The 16,779-nt window shown below is 40.3% G+C and overlaps 1 protein-coding gene across 7 annotated transcripts in view; it reads right to left on the bottom strand.

The window, feature by feature from the left end:
* Positions 1–16,779, bottom strand: part of TMEM131L (transmembrane 131 like) — a 61,181-nt gene that overhangs the window by 25,788 nt on the left and 18,614 nt on the right. For 6 of the 7 annotated variants that reach the window (XM_015860914.2, XM_015860917.2, XM_015860915.1 and 3 more), the window contains 6 exons: positions 9,703–9,774; positions 9,168–9,291; positions 8,573–8,689; positions 6,188–6,298; positions 2,448–2,525; positions 814–967 (listed from right to left, as the gene is read on the bottom strand). In XM_015860914.2, coding sequence (XP_015716400.1) covers positions 814–967; positions 2,448–2,525; positions 6,188–6,298; positions 8,573–8,689; positions 9,168–9,291; positions 9,703–9,774 — 656 coding nt within the window. Of the gene's footprint in view, positions 1–813; positions 968–1,258; positions 1,424–2,447; positions 2,526–6,187; positions 6,299–8,572; positions 8,690–9,167; positions 9,292–9,702; positions 9,775–16,779 lie in introns of those variants that run through there. The other variant, XM_015860921.2, reaches the window with a different exon arrangement.

Here is a 16,779-nt window from a genome sequence, read left to right as displayed (position 1 = left end):
ACTCAACACAACAAAGTATCAGCATCCCACAAACAGGGAAAATAGGTTTACAGTGGGTATTTGTGTATCAGCTTTGTGTAAATATCACATCACAGAACAGGTACAGAAAGAACTGCATATACTGTGATCAAACCCTGATCAGAACTTTTTAAAAGTCAAAAAGATCATATTCTTGTTTTCACCAGTTTTCACTAGCGTGTTAAAAAATATTATCATAATCTAGCAGCTCTGCCTTCAACCAGAAAGTAGAACGGGCAGAAATGTCTCAGAGTGGTGACCTAAACAGATTGCAAAGCTCTATAAATACTTGAAAACCTTTTATTTATGAAATTTGCTCATCCAATAAACACAGCAGAAACAACTGTGAGGAGATGGTTGTCTTGCCTGTGGAATTTTAGCTTAAAAGAAACAATGCACACATCATCCCACTTTCCACAACAGACACTATTCCCAGTAGCGTACAAACTGTTCTGTTTGTACATTGTCCTATTATTGTTAATTTAGTTACCAGGAAATTGGAAACAGCTGAAGAGATCAAAGAACCACAATATCTTTTCACACTGATCGAGCAGAAGTAAAAGCACAGGGAAAATATGAATGAAATTGATGTAGGTTACAGTCTGTACCCTCACAAAGAGGGTTGAGCTATGAGTAACCTTGCCCTAAGCAAGGGGCTGCTATGCTGTGTTCAGCCAATTTTCCTTATTTGCAAAATTCAGACTGTCACTGAAATTGATTCAGTTTAGCACATCAGATCATAATGCGTATATAAAATCTATTGTATTACAATTAACAGTCATACTTAGGACTTACCTGAGGTCTTCGTTTTTTCCATTGCTACAAAAACTACAAAAAGATTCTCCAGTAAGTATTGTCTTTGCTCCACAAAATCTTGTTGGGCATTTTCCATTCTTACCGTTAAGCTCATTTCTAGCAGCATTGGATCATCGGACATAGAACAGCAACTCTAGAGTGAGACAAGGGGATACAGCGTGTGTGTGGTGGGGGAAGGAACACAGCCATTCATTAAGGTGCAGTATCTCGAGAAGTTAATTGAAGGCATCATCTAACAGACATGATCTTCAGCACAGAAATGCTGGTAAGCAGGAGCAATTAGGACCTGTGCTAAAATTCTCAGCAGAAACCAAGGACAGTGCAGATACAGACAACACAGCAAAAATAAAGACGAAAAACAACTGAAAAACAACACCGAACCTTGAAAGAATGCAAATTTATGGACTGTCTTAGTCAGTCTCACCTCAGGGACTGCAAAACAGTTTCCTTTGTTAAATCCTCTGACTTCAATAAAATGTGCCATAAACAGACTGATGCATGTGTCTTAATGGTAGGAAAACAGTTCATGTTCACTGGTCTGTTTACAGTTAATTTTTCCAAATCCTGTGTTTTTTGTCTCCATTTCTCACTGAAGTAATTTTAGAAAAACAAACACACATGTACAATTCTTAATAGCAAACTGCCATCTGGCTAGAATACTTCAGATAAATACAAATTGGATCTTATCCCCTTTTTCTAAGCAGTGGCTGCTGTTAAGACAGCTAAGTCTCAGCAACTACAAAGACACAGACACCGTTTTGCAAAATACTAAAGGTGAAAAGCAAAACAAAACTAGACAATCAACAGTGAGTAACATAAATCTGTCCTGCATCGCACCACAGAGCTCGCTACGCCCGGGCTCTGTTGCTGTACTGCGAGGAGGAGGTGTAAGAATGTGAAGCGATCTAGTGAAAGGGTAGCAAAACAGCTTTAGTTAACCTGAAATGTCACTCTGAGCTGTAACATGGGAGGAGAAGCCTCCCCAGATGTCAGCTCCCTCCCACAGCATCACAGAAATCCCCAGTGCTTGCAATAGCTGCCAGATGCACAGAGGAAGCCACGGGTGATGTGTCCTTGGGTAGCTGCTATCAGGGTGGGCAGCTGTGCCGTGTGGAACTCTAAACTTCCAGGTGCATCTCAAACCTAGACTCATTTACCACACAATGCACAGGGGAAAACACGGGAATAAAACAGCACAGAATCACTGTGATGCATAATGTGGAGAAAAAATGGCTATGGAGTCTTGACCTACCCACACCCAATGAAGGAAAGGTGCTGCAGACCACAGCTCCAGCCTATATATTTGAATAAAGAACCTAGTCAAGCACCAGCATCACTGAGAACTATTACTTAGTTATTAGGTCAACCTTTGCAGGCAAAGAAGAAAGTGAGATTCTGCTGGTACTGCCTGGGAATAGGAAGTCTAGTGCCCTTAGTGATCAGAGACTGTGAGGGGGCCTTTCTATGAAGTTTTAAACTTAATCATCTGAAAGTGCATTGTTGCTACAGCTTTTAAAACTACATCCTTCTAAACTTGGCTTAAAATAAGAAAGCCTAAAATAGGTAGAAATAAGAAATACCTAAAATAGGTAGAACATGATAATAAAACATACCTTAACTTGTTGATATGCATCATTAGGTAAACTGCATTCAAGGTGAACATGCAAGAGGCTGCTATTCATCATTTCTGCCTGCAAAAAAGGAAAGTGAAAAACACCTCAAGAGGATTGTTTTGAAAGATGTTATATAAATCTGGCTCACATAGCATAAAGATAACAAGAGTGCCCCCACATGTGCATGACACAGCAGTGAAAGGATTTCTTTGAAAATAAACATTCTGTACAGTAGGTCAGCGGCCCAACTCCAAGTCACTACAAAGGAATTAGAAAGATAGCAATTATCAAGCTATTACTACACAAGATTATTAAATATCTGTATAGCATCGACACAAGCAATCCTTACAAACTCTGATATAACAAAATACACTCAACAGAGCCTTTCAAACATGATACAAGTACTTATTTTCTATATATTACTTTGCTGAAACGCAGTTCCTAAGCCAAGAACATAATGCTGCACTCCCACAGTCTGATATGTAGGTTTTGGGTACAAATGGACACACGAAGTACATGCTTCACCTTTTTACTGAATGGGAAAGGAAAAGGAAAGAAAGGGCACTGACTTGGCTGGCTTGTAAAACACACTTAAAGAGTGACAAAGCAAAGCACAGTTCATGGATAATCTTCAGAAATCTTGACTGTCATCTTAATTGCACATACAGCTCAGCCAGTACGCAGATGTTAATTTTAAATAATAATTACAAAAAAATTATAATGAGAGTTCTGTCACTATCAGTAACACGATCACAGCAACATTATTTGATGACTTTGAGACTGATGTGAAATCCCATTCAGTCTCTTTTCATACATAACAACATCTGAATGTGGTATATGGAGGTTCAAGTTTCTGAAGGTGTCAGTGCAATTTCTTTTGAAGAATTTAAATCATTTGATGCTAAGAAGCAGAACTATGAATAAAGGTTTTAGAGTATCCAAACGCCTACTCTGTATCTCCATAGGACAGTGAGAAGGGAGCAGGGTGCACCTGAGCATTTCATTTATACCGCAGGGAACAGTTTCAGAGAAGCACAGCCGAAAGGACAGCACATTCTGTGCAGCCCTAATTCAAGTGGATTTCATACCACAATGACCCAGGCTTCACACAAGAGGGCGATCCAACCCCTGTGAAGATTGTCAGCAGCACCAAAACACAGGCTGATGCCAGGCTGCACCAACCCCAAGCAGCTGTTCCTTTCTGCGAGCTCTCTTGTACTCATCAGTTTTGAGAGCAGGAAAAACACTTGACTGCAAAGCATGTATCACTTAGTAATCTCTCATAGCCAAACCTGCTAACTGGAGTTTTAATGAGGCAGTCAAACCATACCAAGAGCAACATCTGAGGTGTTTTGGTTGGATAAAGCTTGTTACTTAAATTTCCCTTCTCAGTGGTCCTTGAGAGAACACTATCATCTCCAAGGTCCTAAATGAGGCGTTAGCACCTACTTAATGTAATTGCTGAACTATGGCCACTTTCAGAGAAGAATTCTTTATTCTGCCCCATTGAGCCAGCAATCAGGCAAGGCTCTATACAAGATTTTCACAGAAATATTCTTGCATTACTGTCAGGACTCATAGAGTTCAAACCACACCCTACAGTTTGGCTATATTATAATTTGAAAAGAAATATTAAACAAGGCTTCTTCTTCCTCTGCAAGGCTATTTTATTTTCCTTCCAGTACAGTCCCTGAACCTAAAAAGCCACTTCCACTCTTTCCACTCTTAGCACTGAAGTGGTGTTAATAAACTGTTCTTGTAGCAATGATTCAGCAGTTTCAAGTTTTCTGCAGACAGTTATCAGGATGCCACACCAAGAGAACTCTGCTATCCTACTTTCAATCCCCCTCCACACCCAAATATCACACTGATCACATTTGCCTTTCACCTCCTTTTCACCAGCTCAAAATAGAAATTAAGCCCTCGGCTGCTGTTGGTACCCGCAGTACTTCCCTTGTCATTGGTTCACATGCTTTGAGCTCATCTGGAAAGTCAGGAAAGGAATGCCTGAGTCTCCTGTGATAACACATCCATCCCTGCAGTTCACTCCCCTGTTGACATGAGCTCCACATCTATACAGCATTTTGAATACAATGAAGCACTGATGTGGCTGCCTGCTAAGTGCCACGCGAATATTAAACAATGCCCCAAAACAGGCAACCAGAGTAGAGACTGTATACTGAAACTCAATAAACAAAGAACTCAAAAAACTATATGTGCACCACCGTATGTCAAATCTTAGCAGTAACCAGTTGCTGGTGAATGGTGATGTGGGCACACTATGAATTCAGTGTTGGATACAACTCTTCTTTCAACTCAACTAAAGATCCAGGACCACAGCCAGAGCACACAGATTATGAAACCCTCCTCAAGCAGAAACTATGAAAACAGTAAGAAAAAGAGGTTAAAATTCATCAGCAGAAAAGGCAACTTTGTCATTCTTTTTCATTTCAGATTCGGGTAAGGATGTGGGGAAATGACAGAAGAACAGCCTGAGTACCCTTTCAGATTTGAGGACAGTTAATCAGTACAAACTTGATGCAGCATGGAAGCTCATCACCCCCAAAAAGGCAGACACAAGCCTGCCACACACCACTGCTGAGGTTACGGCTTCACCTACAATCTCCAGGGCACTTCCAACAGCTAGGCTCTGAAGAGGAAAATAAAAAAAGCTTATGCTATCCTCAACTTACATTACAGTGTATTCTATTCAGATAATAGAGGTAAACTAGCGTGCAGCTCTGCAAGTATGACTGATTCGTCTTGAATATTTTTTTCACTCAAATCTCTGTGGTTTAGTATTCATATATCCTTAAGTTTACATATCTTTATTCACTCAGATCTCACAGAGCTCTTCCCCACACAGGTTCTAAGCCTAAAAGATGAGTTGGACAAGAAGGAATCATATCAGCTTTTATGGGATCTAAATCAGTAAGGCTAACTGAAAGGGGCACTTCTGGAGCAGAGACCTATCCGTAGAGAAATATCTTCCACAAATGGGACTCAAATACAAGCCACAAGTTTCTTTTCAGTATTTAGATCACACCTACCACATTCAACAGATGTGCCCGTGCCACTGCTGCAGCATTTCTCTCCAGATTGGCAGCATTCACTGAATTCTCCAATTATAGCCAGGCAGAAAAATTATACCCAGAGCTAGAAGAACCAAGTCAATGCTCTCTTGCATCTTGTGTACTGAGACAAGATTGGTACCAGGTGACACTGCCAAGAATGCAGCATGCTATGATTTCTAATTAAGTGATAAATCATGCATATCACAGCTGTGAACCAGCCTGGGAAATGGATCTGAAGTAAAACTGGGAACTAAAAAAAATAAAATAAAATAAAATGCTCAGCTTCTCCTTCCCCCATTCCTCTTGTTACACAATGGATATTTTTTTATTTTATTTTTTTTAAAAAGATCGATTCTCCTCTTTAATTTAGAGCTTTATTAGCACAACTGAGAGGATGACACACCACAGAATCATAAAAAAGTGGAAATAGTCTAAAGACCAGAAGATGTTTCTCTCAATAAAACCAGAAACACCAGCTCATCATCAAACTACTTACCCACTCTCATCACTTATCACACTTATCACTCTACTCTTATCACTCACTACTTCTCTCCCACAGTCACTTAGACTTTCTGTTAAAATTCCTTGTACCCCAACAACCTGAGAACAAAACTCTTTCATGTCTGAGTAGGCTATTTCACTACTGCTTGAAATGTATTACTGTACCTGTGTTTGCAATGTCTGGATGCTCTGAATGTGTGGAAGCAGTAAGTAGGCATTTGCTAGCTGTATTCTAGGCTCTTCTGGAGAAGATGCTAGAGTTCCCATGCCAAAAACCTGTTATTAAAATAGAAATGAGTCATTATGTCAACATTCAGTTATCACAGTAATACACAAAACTCCTTCGCTACTAAGAACCTGAGGAAATATTATTTTAAAAGACAACATACGTAATTTGAAAAGTTCCAGTGTGGAAAGTAATTATATACATAATAAGCATAGCAGCATCTTCATTCACCTCACTTCTTCCAAAAGAAAAATGCTCACCTGCAAAGCATCAGGTTATCCCAGAAAGAAAGAGCAATTGAACACTACCTGCTCTTCGGGCAATTAAAATACAAACACCCAAAATATGGCAATTCTATACTGTAACCATGTTGGCTAAGCTGGTTATCAGACATTCCTCTCATTTTTAGTTGTTTTTCTTTTTTTAAACCATAGAGACATCACCTTCCAAGTTTTCTTCACAAATGATGAAGTGAAGCAGAACTACTTTTCAAAACCGCATACAACATTTACATGTCATGGGAGTCTTTGTCTAAAATGGAGAGAGGGCAAACAACTGCATTCACAGTTTTATGGCTGTGTGGGAATTGCTGGAAAACTCCGTTCCAAGCCCAAAAGCATTCTGAATTCACTGGCTTTGTCTTCCAAACTGAGTAAAATATTGATCGATCATTTTGTTTTTACAAGTCTGCAATATTCAGTGAAGCACAAGTTAATATTTGCAAGTTAATATGTTTTATTACTTTTCTTTTACTGCCTTTGTACTCCACTCTGTCAAGATTAGTTTATGAAAATGAGATGTAAATAATGTCAGCTTGTTTTATTTTTCCCTGCTATGAAAAATCCATTAAGGTTTTTCACGTCTAGCTAAGAAATCTTTTTTAAATTGAAAAAAAAAAGAAACAACACAACAATGTTTTTAAGTGAGAGGTCAATGCAGCATTCACTGAAAACCTATGACAGCTATGGATAGAAACATAACATCAAAGGAAATATTTTTGGGCTGTTTCCTTTTTGATAGAGACATTTATAAAGTACATTTCACTACAATGCTACTTTTCCTCCATTTGGGCAACTTTTTCATATGCACTTCTTGCACAAACACGTTAGCAATACTGAACATATTTTGAGGCTTTCGAGCTCTCAAGAGTGCCATAGCTAGTATAACCGTTGCAGTTAGATCCAATTCTGAAACTCTTGAACTTAATGAAAGCCGAAACCATGGACAGTTACTTCTTGTTACATATCTTACATATGCCTAATGAAATGGTCTATGAATAATATCATGCTACTGATTTTAGCAGCAGCCCAACACCAGAAAATCAGTTTCTTCTGACACTGACAACTGCTTCCCTGCAACTTGCTCACAAAAGGAGTGGCTGAGCAGGCCAGGTAACAAAAATAAGGGGTCAGGAGTGAATGCAGAGAGATGCAAAAAAAGAAGAGAGCCATCACTCTAGAACACGAAGTTCCCACAACATTTGGCATCACGCCCGGTATGTGCTAGCCAAGGGAAATATCCATATTCCAAAATCCGTATTCCAGTGAAGTTATCTCTGCTTCCTTATGAGCAGGCTTTGTTTTCTAATTCACTATGAGAATAAAATAACTGAATGGTTGATTAAAGTTGGCATTGTTTTTAAGTCATCAAATTCAAATTCAGACTTTTTCTTTTATAAATCAATGAAAGTAAAAAATTTGGAACGCACAACGTCCCTTATAAAAATCTTAACATCAAACAACTTAATATTTGCTCTCTTCTCTGATTAATCAGGTAGTAGACAACCTTCATTCAAAACTCACTACTTCTGCTTCCACATTATAATGCCCTGAAGTTTTCACCTTGTGTTGCATCCCCAGCGTATCTACATAAAATCCTGTGAGGTGGCTGAAGATCACCTGAAACACTTATTAAATGTCTTAGTGGTATTCCCCCCCCCCCCCCCCCCCCCATGACAAATACATTCCAGAACAGTTCATCCAGGGCTGCAATATTATATGGAGCCAAGCAGCAATGACAGGACCCTAGTGCTCAAAGTACACAGAAACAAATACAAATATACTTACTACCAAAGGTAGCCCCACTAGCAGAAGTAATTTTAAACACATACTTGTACAAGGAATCATGAGATCAGCAAGATCTGGTAAAAGGGATCAACTGTAAATACTACTCCACTTGACTTGTATCAGGAATTCAACAAACATTTGAAGTTGATTTTTTACTTTTTTTTTTTACTTTTTTTTTTTTCTTTAAAGTTCAAAATGTATTTATACAGCTTTCAAAAACACAAATTCAAAGCTCAAATGAAAAATAAGTGAAGTTACCTGATATGAAAGTACTCCATGAGATGAGGTATTTATAAATAGTGAGCTTTCAATATTGCCTTCCTCTGTTGGCAGAAAAAGCACTCTGAATGAAATTTTTCCCATAGCTGGAATCACCTACAGAGACCACAAAGAAGGCTGCTTGCTCAGTGCATTTAGTTAGAACACCCACAGACATTTCCACGCACACAGCTGTATATGTAGGTCCCACACGCAGAACCTCAGCACTGAAGTTTCACCTGCCCATATCTCTCAACTCTATCAACAGAACAATATACACCAACATATCTGTGGATGACTGCATAACACCGCACATAACAGAATGAGACTTGAAGTCAATTTAACACTGAACAGTTATTTTCTTTCTGAATTACTGTCAAACACACTTTCTACTGCAAGTTTTGAATGTCTTCTCCCCCACCAGTCCCAGTAAAAATGAGCAGAAAAGTGCTAGCAAAAACAGAAAAAATAATAATTGTAGGTCCTAGGAAAAAAAAAAAAAGGCACAAAAGAAAACATTGAATTAAAAGTTTAAGAAGCATGAAGGCTTTGCACTTGGTCATTATGTAGTTTCCAAAAGTACATCAACACTCACCTGGCTATGTGAGGGAGACACATGAAACTGTCTAGAAGTTGTAAACACTGAATTCACTACAACTTCTCTATCTCTACTAGGATTGTAGGCATGCAGCATTTTAGCTCTTGGCAAACCCAGTAATCTAAAGGGGGGAAAAAAGAGAAGGAAGTTATTCACATTTTTAAGTTTAGACAATGCACAAAAGGCATCCAAACAAATCACACTGAAACACGCTGATATGAAATGAATGCTGTTCTGTATCTATCCAGTATGTGTTACGGCTCCCTGTTCCCTTTTCCTCCTTTCTATAACCACATTGATTTTAATTTTAAAAGTACAGCAAGGTGCAAAACATAATTCCAACTCTGTGACAACTGCTTACTATCCCTCTTATCTTTTTCTTCTCTCTCTTTTTTTTTTCTTTTTTCTTTTTCTTTTTCTTTTTTTTTTCCAGAGAATGGAATGATCTTCGCTGATGGCTTTAACCTAAATGTAGCCCGGCAGAGCTGTTCCTCCCCAATTAATTGAAATAACGATAATGGAAGATACTCACTGCATTCCAAAATGCAGAACTGAAGGGTGAAAATGTAAGGCCTTCCCATTTGGAGGCATTTTTGCTGAGAAGCTGAAAAAAGGAGACAAGAAGCTACAATTAGTATTTAGAAGACACAACACAGCAGAGAAAGGTTTGCTACAGGCTATGCTAGGCACTATTTCCAAAGCTTTTCATATATTCCTCCCCCTGACATGAGAGCAACCTTTTAAGAAGGTAAAACAGCACATGCAGGAAAGCCCATACTAATAGAAACTGAGCTTGAAATGCATTTCACTCCAGAGGCACTGCTGGCTCGAACAGCCTCCATTTCTTGCACATATTTCCTTGGTCACACTGAGGCACCTGTATTTGAGCCTGGGCAGGGAACTATAGAGGAGAATCCATTTATAAGAGTCCTGAGTTATGAAAAATGTGTCAGCACGGAACCGACCCATGGTTTAATCTGTTTCACATTCAGAGAAGCACTGGTACTAGCACAGCAGAGACAGGCGTGTAGAAAAGCAAACAGCAGCTTGTGAAAATCTGATACCAAAAGAAGTCCTTTCCTAATTGGCTTTAATACAAAATCCAACTCATTTCTTACATACAGAAGAGAGTAAGAAACATGTGGAAACATGCCTGTCATCATTATCATCTTTCCTTTTCCCTTGGTAAATTTACCGTGAAGTTCCCCACAGCTCTAGCACCTTTTCACCTTATTTCCATACAAGCTGATGCTCTGTAACACAGACAGAAATCCCAGCATATCTTCACCACTTTCTCAACTAAAACATTCACCACAAGCCCAGCCCCGCTTATTACAGTTACATACCCAGTGTTACACTGTTAAAAACTTCCCTAAAAGCAGTCTACAAGATCCATTGCCAGAGCCAGCTTTGTCATTACTGGGTGATGCTAATCAGCAACCCAGCAAGGGTAAGCATGAGGTGGGAGAGAAGGGCTGTGGTAGCACTAGTTATCCAGGCCCTTTGCATAAAAAACAGCAGTACGGTTAATTGGTTCCCAGTTTAAAAACGCAGTCCTGTAACATTACACCTTTTATTTATTAAAGTACCCACATAATTCTGCTGTTGTATTCTAAACCAATAGAGCCATCATAATTTATTACCCGTTAGGAAAAAAAAACAACACAGGTTTATTACCATGAAAACCCACAACTTTTATGATGTTTCTCCTAAGAGGGAACAAACTCCCTTGCAGTCATAGCAATAGGAATGTGATATATCCAAGTGGCAAGCACCATCTCAGGACTGACACCTTGTTTGTTCTGGAGAAGGTGGTCTGGACCTAGGATGACTGAGACCAAACCTCAGTGGATGCTGGGCATACACTGGGCCCAGTCTTACTACAGCACACAGTGGTGACGAATTACTGCTGAGCACTTCTGCCCATGGCACCCCCACAGGGTGGGACAGCAGCTGCTTCTGCCCTGAACGCCGTGAGGGCTGCTGTAAGCTCCCACCTGGCCCCAAAAGCAGAGCTGCCACATTCCTCCAGCTGCTCGTGGCCCTGCCCGGCAGCCAGCTCCCAGTGCCTGCAGCACTCATCAGCACCCAGGAAGCAGTGCCAGAAAATAACTGCAGAGCTATGCTCACTAAATGGCACAACCCATGCAAGGAAAAACCTACTGCTTTTGCAGGTTTCATTTTCTTTTAACCCATGGGGATGGAACAGGGGAAAAGGGAGGGGGACATTCTGCCTATCACCCCCAAACCCTCTGCTATAAAGAGAAAGGTCCACCAACACCAGAAGCAGAACTCTCTTTGTAAACACGCCTCTCCAAATGAGCTGGAGACTGGCAGGACACTCTCATGCACCAACCCCAATCCCTCAACTCCCTCATCCAGATCTCAGCAGTGCATCTGACACAGAAGAACATTTCAAAGACAAATCTATTAAGATGCTTAAAAACTGAAGTCTCTTGTAAAATAGAACACTTACTTGAAAACAAACAACAACAAAAAAAATTCTTCTCACAAATGGATTCACTTCAAATTATGTCAAAAAACCTCTGTTGGCTGCAGACTGTATGACCAAAAAAAACATAGGATGTTTCATGAGAAAGTAACAGGCCTGGGAAAGGCCCACAAATATCAGCCTAAGAATGGAAGTCTTGAAACAACAGATGTGGAGACACTGGGTTTCCACCTCCTCCGTTGCTTTTTTTGACCAACAGAGCACCATCTTCCAAATTCCAAAATCTCAGGGGACAAGCAGTCCAAACTGAAGGGAAACAGGAGAAAAATGGAAGAGGGGAGAGGAACTCCCGGCAGCTACCTGCTCACTGTTTCACAAGCTGTAAGACCTTAAGGCATCCCATTCCTTCTGCAAAGAATTCCTGTAGATGCTCACATGTAGGGAACAAGGCATCAGAGGGACACAGTGTTTCATAAGGTTCAGGGGACATGGTGTTCTGTTCATGTGAGTCTAGCCAAAGGCTTCCAACACAGCGATGCTAATCATGCATACACATGAAGTGCTACTAGACACACAGCTGAAAGTGTTTTGCTCTTCCTTCTTTAGGTTTTATTATTCTTTGATACTACTAGTGAATGTCAGTAGACAAGCAGGTCAGCACAACTTATTTATTAATAACCTGCAGTCCCCAAAGTGAGTATTTATATGTAATACATACTACTCGCAAACATTTCCTCTGAATAAGCAAACAGGTTTTCTATCCATCCTCCGCCCATACAGAACAGAAAAGGAAATCTTGTTCCAGAGAGGTATTACTCATACTTCACTGGCCACGGTGAACACAAGAAAAGTGTTTCCCATATAACTGTAAACAAGTCTACTCTGAAGAAATTGCCTTCTTTTAGAAAACTTCAGAAGACTCAACCCATCTGGCATATGCACATACACACACACGTGCAGGTATATATAGACATATATGAACTCTCAGCAACCTGCAGGACAAACAGCAGCTGAGCTGACGTCCAGAGCTCACTGCAAGGAATTTTATCACACTTTCTTCCATCAATTCTTTCAAACCTTCCTTCTTTCTTTAGCTGATAAGTTTAGATCCTACAATTAGGACACCTGTTATATGAGGATTCATACAGAAACACCTGTAGTTGGGAAAAACAACACTTGCTACTTTGTAGTCCTTCCCATCCTTCCTCTCATGCCCTTTTTTTGATCACAGATAGAGAAAAAACAAAGGGGGTATTTAATTGTTATTTTTTATTCATGTGGTTGTGGGAAACAGCAGGCAAAAGGATCAGGATTCCTTAACATGAAAGAGGTCTTTTTCGAGTGATGCTAATCAGACAGTACTCCGGGGTTTTTTTGATTCTTGGTCTTGCAGTATATTCATAGAAATGTAATCTGACTTTTTATGTTTGGCATTTTGTACACTTACAGAGTGCACAACTCAGTGTATGAATTTTATGACCCATAGGGATGAGGCTCTGAGATACAAAAGCATGTATGTATGGTAGAGGAAAGTACAATTCTTGTATGTAAACTGAAAAAGGGAAACAAAACCTTGGTGATCCTATGAAACTTATATATAAGTTTCGATTTTAGATTCATCCTCCAAACTACACCTGATAAATAAAATGTCGACTGAGAGGAGACAGACACCTTAACAGAACCCAGGTATTTTCAACAGTGCTGACAACTGCTAACACAAAGAAAGTACTCTGTTGAATTAATAGATTTGTTAATTAAGGAGAAATAAATGTAGATATGGGAACACATCCCAGCAGCAACTGAACTGAAGTCTTCTGCAGACCAGGAGCAAAGCTCTGTTTGCCAGGTCACTGAGCCACAGAATCATAGAATTTCAGAGGCTGGAAGGGACCTCAAGAAATCATCAAGTCCAACCCACCTGCCAAAGGAGGCTCCCTAGACCAGGTTGCACAGGTAGTCATCCAGATGGGTCTTGAATATCTCTACAGAAGGAGATTCCACAAACTCTCTGGGCAACACGTTCCAGTGCTCTGCCACCCATACCATGAAGAAGTTCTTCTGCATGTTAGTATGGAACTTCTTGTGTTCAAGATTTAGGCCGCTATTCCTTGTCCTATTGCTATGCACAACCGCAAAGAGCCTGGCCTCATCCATTTGCCTCCCATCTCCTCTTAGACATTTACAAACACTGATCAGATCCCCCCTTCAGTCTTCCCCAATTGTACACACCCAGGTTACCCAGCATCCCACATGCCACACGTGATTTATTAATAAAAATAAAAAAATCTAAGTCCAGCAGATAAAAGAACAAAAGTAAGGGTTTCAGGCACTGAAATTCAGAAGGCAAAAAGCCTCCGCTATTCTTAGTTCTGCACTGTTTAGGGAGGAGGGGAAGGACTGACATACTGCCTCCACACACTTGGGGACAGGCAATTTCGTCACCAGGATTCCTTTACAGGCTTTGTGAGTGCACAACACTGCCTGTGGGAGAAGCACGCTGCTCCACAGACACCAGGGAACACATCCCAGCAGGGATGCCTACACAGCATTACTACCATAAAACTGCTGGGCCTGCATGCCTGCTATCTTGCATCTTTTGGCTAAAAATAGGCAAGGGGAGCTGATTCAAAATAAATCAGTGAACTGGATAAGACAGTTTCTCTCCAAAACCAAACCCCATGATTTACAGATGGAGTCATGACTTCAGGGGGCAGTTGGCTCGAGCAACCCTTTTTATTTATATTTTTTTCCCAGCTAGCCCAGTGGAGCCAAGGTTGTTTCCACAACCACTCATGGCTCTTGCAGGCAACTTTTGTTCACCTCACCACCTAGTCCCTTCCTGTATAGCTCTGCAAGATTTATATAAGAACATGAAAGAATAGCCACCTAGGCCAACAGCGTTTTATTTTCATTTATTACAAAACCAAAAGTGCATCAAATTTGTAATCGGAAAGTGCTCACAATAGGGTAGAAAAAATAGGACTACAGATTTACTTTTTTTTTCCTCCTCACACCTAAATAGACTACTTGAAAAACACCCAAAGAAAATAAATGCACAATGTGATAAAAATCAGCAGAAGACCCGTGAAGAACTCTAGGAGAGAACAGTTAGATGTGAGATGCTGTTATAGATATCCTGGTGAAAAGAAAATGCTTTCTTCCCCAGGTGTGTGTGTGGTTTATATTTGAGCAGCAGCCGCAGCACAATAAAACATGTTTAACAACAGAACAGAATTATTCCCTCCTGTAAATCATAGAATCGTGGAATCTCAAGGTCAGAAAGGACTTACAAGATCATCTAGTCCAACCGTCTTCCCATTGCTGCTGCTACCACAAGCACTAAACCATATCTCATAGCTCCTCATCCAGACACTTCTTGAACACTGCCAGGGACGGCAACATTCACCTCAGCCCATCCAGCCCATCCAGATCACTCTGAAGGACCTTCCTTAACCTCAGGCAGACCAAAACCACCTCCCAGCTTGGTGTCTTCTGCAAACTTACTGAGGGTACACTCATCTAGGTCATCAATGAAGATAATAAACAAGATGGGCCCCAGTACTGACCTCTGCGGGACACCACTTGTAATGGGTCACCAGTTGGACTCAACTCCATCAACCACTACCCAATCAATCACAGCCCAATCAGTCCTCAATTTCTGCAACAACTGAAATCTGTACATTAAGAAATGAGTTCACAATGACTTTGGTACATTTGAAATTGTTCTCTGAAACCTCTTCTTTCAAAATCCATCAGCCACTCAGATTTCAAGCAACAACCAAAGCTCTATAGAGATGCTCCAGGTGGAGCCTGTACTTTTTAGGCATCTTGGACAGCCTGCTTCAACAACAATGAAAGAGCAGTGCCACACAAAGGGAGCCAACAACACCTCCATGCTGCTTTATTAAGCCAGCCTTCCCAAGTGATTATAAAAACCAGAGGGCAGAAAAAGTCCTGAAAGCCCCAAGCAGTGATCTGGGAGGGCATCACAGAGGATCCTCCAGCTGTAGCACAGTTCAGCCACTCTCACACGCAGTGAGCACATGGGTTGTGCAAATCAGGTACTCAGGCACCACTGGCCTACATCAAACCTGCGACTTGTGGCCACACACACACAAAGTCTTGTTTCATTCAGGCAAAGGTGCATCATTAGTTATTTGTCTTAGATGATCAGCCTGGACCCACTTGTTCAAATGCAAAAGATTTTCCTTAGAAGCATCCCCATCACTGCCAGCAAAACTGGAGTATCCAGGCAGGGAAAAGACCTACTACCCTCATTCTTTTTCCTTCTTGCAGTGAAACAATTGCCTCTTCATTTTTGCAACAGTACAGAAAGCCACCTCTAAGTACCTACGAGGATGATAACTATCTGAAATAAAACCTGCAATTTGCCTTATTTGCTCCTTCTTTGTAATCTAGTTTTATAGTTACTAAATCTCCCAAATGTAAAATATCACCAAATCTATCATGTTTACTTTTATTTAGAATCACTCACCTAATGAGTCAGTGGCTCCCTCAGAAGCCAAAGCACTCTCAGTGTTTTATCCTGAATCATTAGGTCCTAGAACTTGGGAGTTATGAGAAAATACTGTCGTTCAGCTCTATTTAATGAATGCTTCCACTCCAAGAGTATGTGAAATAAAAGCATGAATCCCAAATGCACACAGATCAGTTGGTACTGCTTTTCAAACCTCAGATTTTTAGCCAACATCATGTTTTTTCACCCCTTCCTCAAGTAATTAATTTATCCTGTAGTTGCCAAAGCCTCCAAAAACTTAAAACTGCTTACAGAGTCCTGGTTTGTTCTTCACAACTAAGATCTAATTATTTCTAAGATGCAGAGAAGATGCTGAAACTCAAAAATGAACATTACAGAGGACCAGTAACAGTAGAGAAGAGATCCCAGACCAAATAAAACTGGCCTTTAAATGCATCAATCACCATTCTTTTTTTACTGACTTAAATATAAATTAAAAATAAAAATAAAAGAAATCACTTAATCAGGCACAATCTTACTCAAAAAGCTCTCAAGGTTCGGGGCCAGTTTGTCAATTCAGCAGCAATGCTACTTCAAACGTTTCACTTTCATGAGTGAGAGCAATGCAACATGTATCCTGCACAGCACATCTTGCTCTAGCCTAAGAGCATAGTGGAGGA

Source organism: Coturnix japonica, chromosome 4 (assembly GCF_001577835.2).
Source record: "Coturnix japonica isolate 7356 chromosome 4, Coturnix japonica 2.1, whole genome shotgun sequence".
In the NCBI taxonomy this organism is placed as follows: domain Eukaryota; kingdom Metazoa; phylum Chordata; class Aves; order Galliformes; family Phasianidae; genus Coturnix; species Coturnix japonica.
Note: the sequence above shows the minus strand (reverse complement) of the source record. Positions and strands in the feature narration are given on the sequence as shown.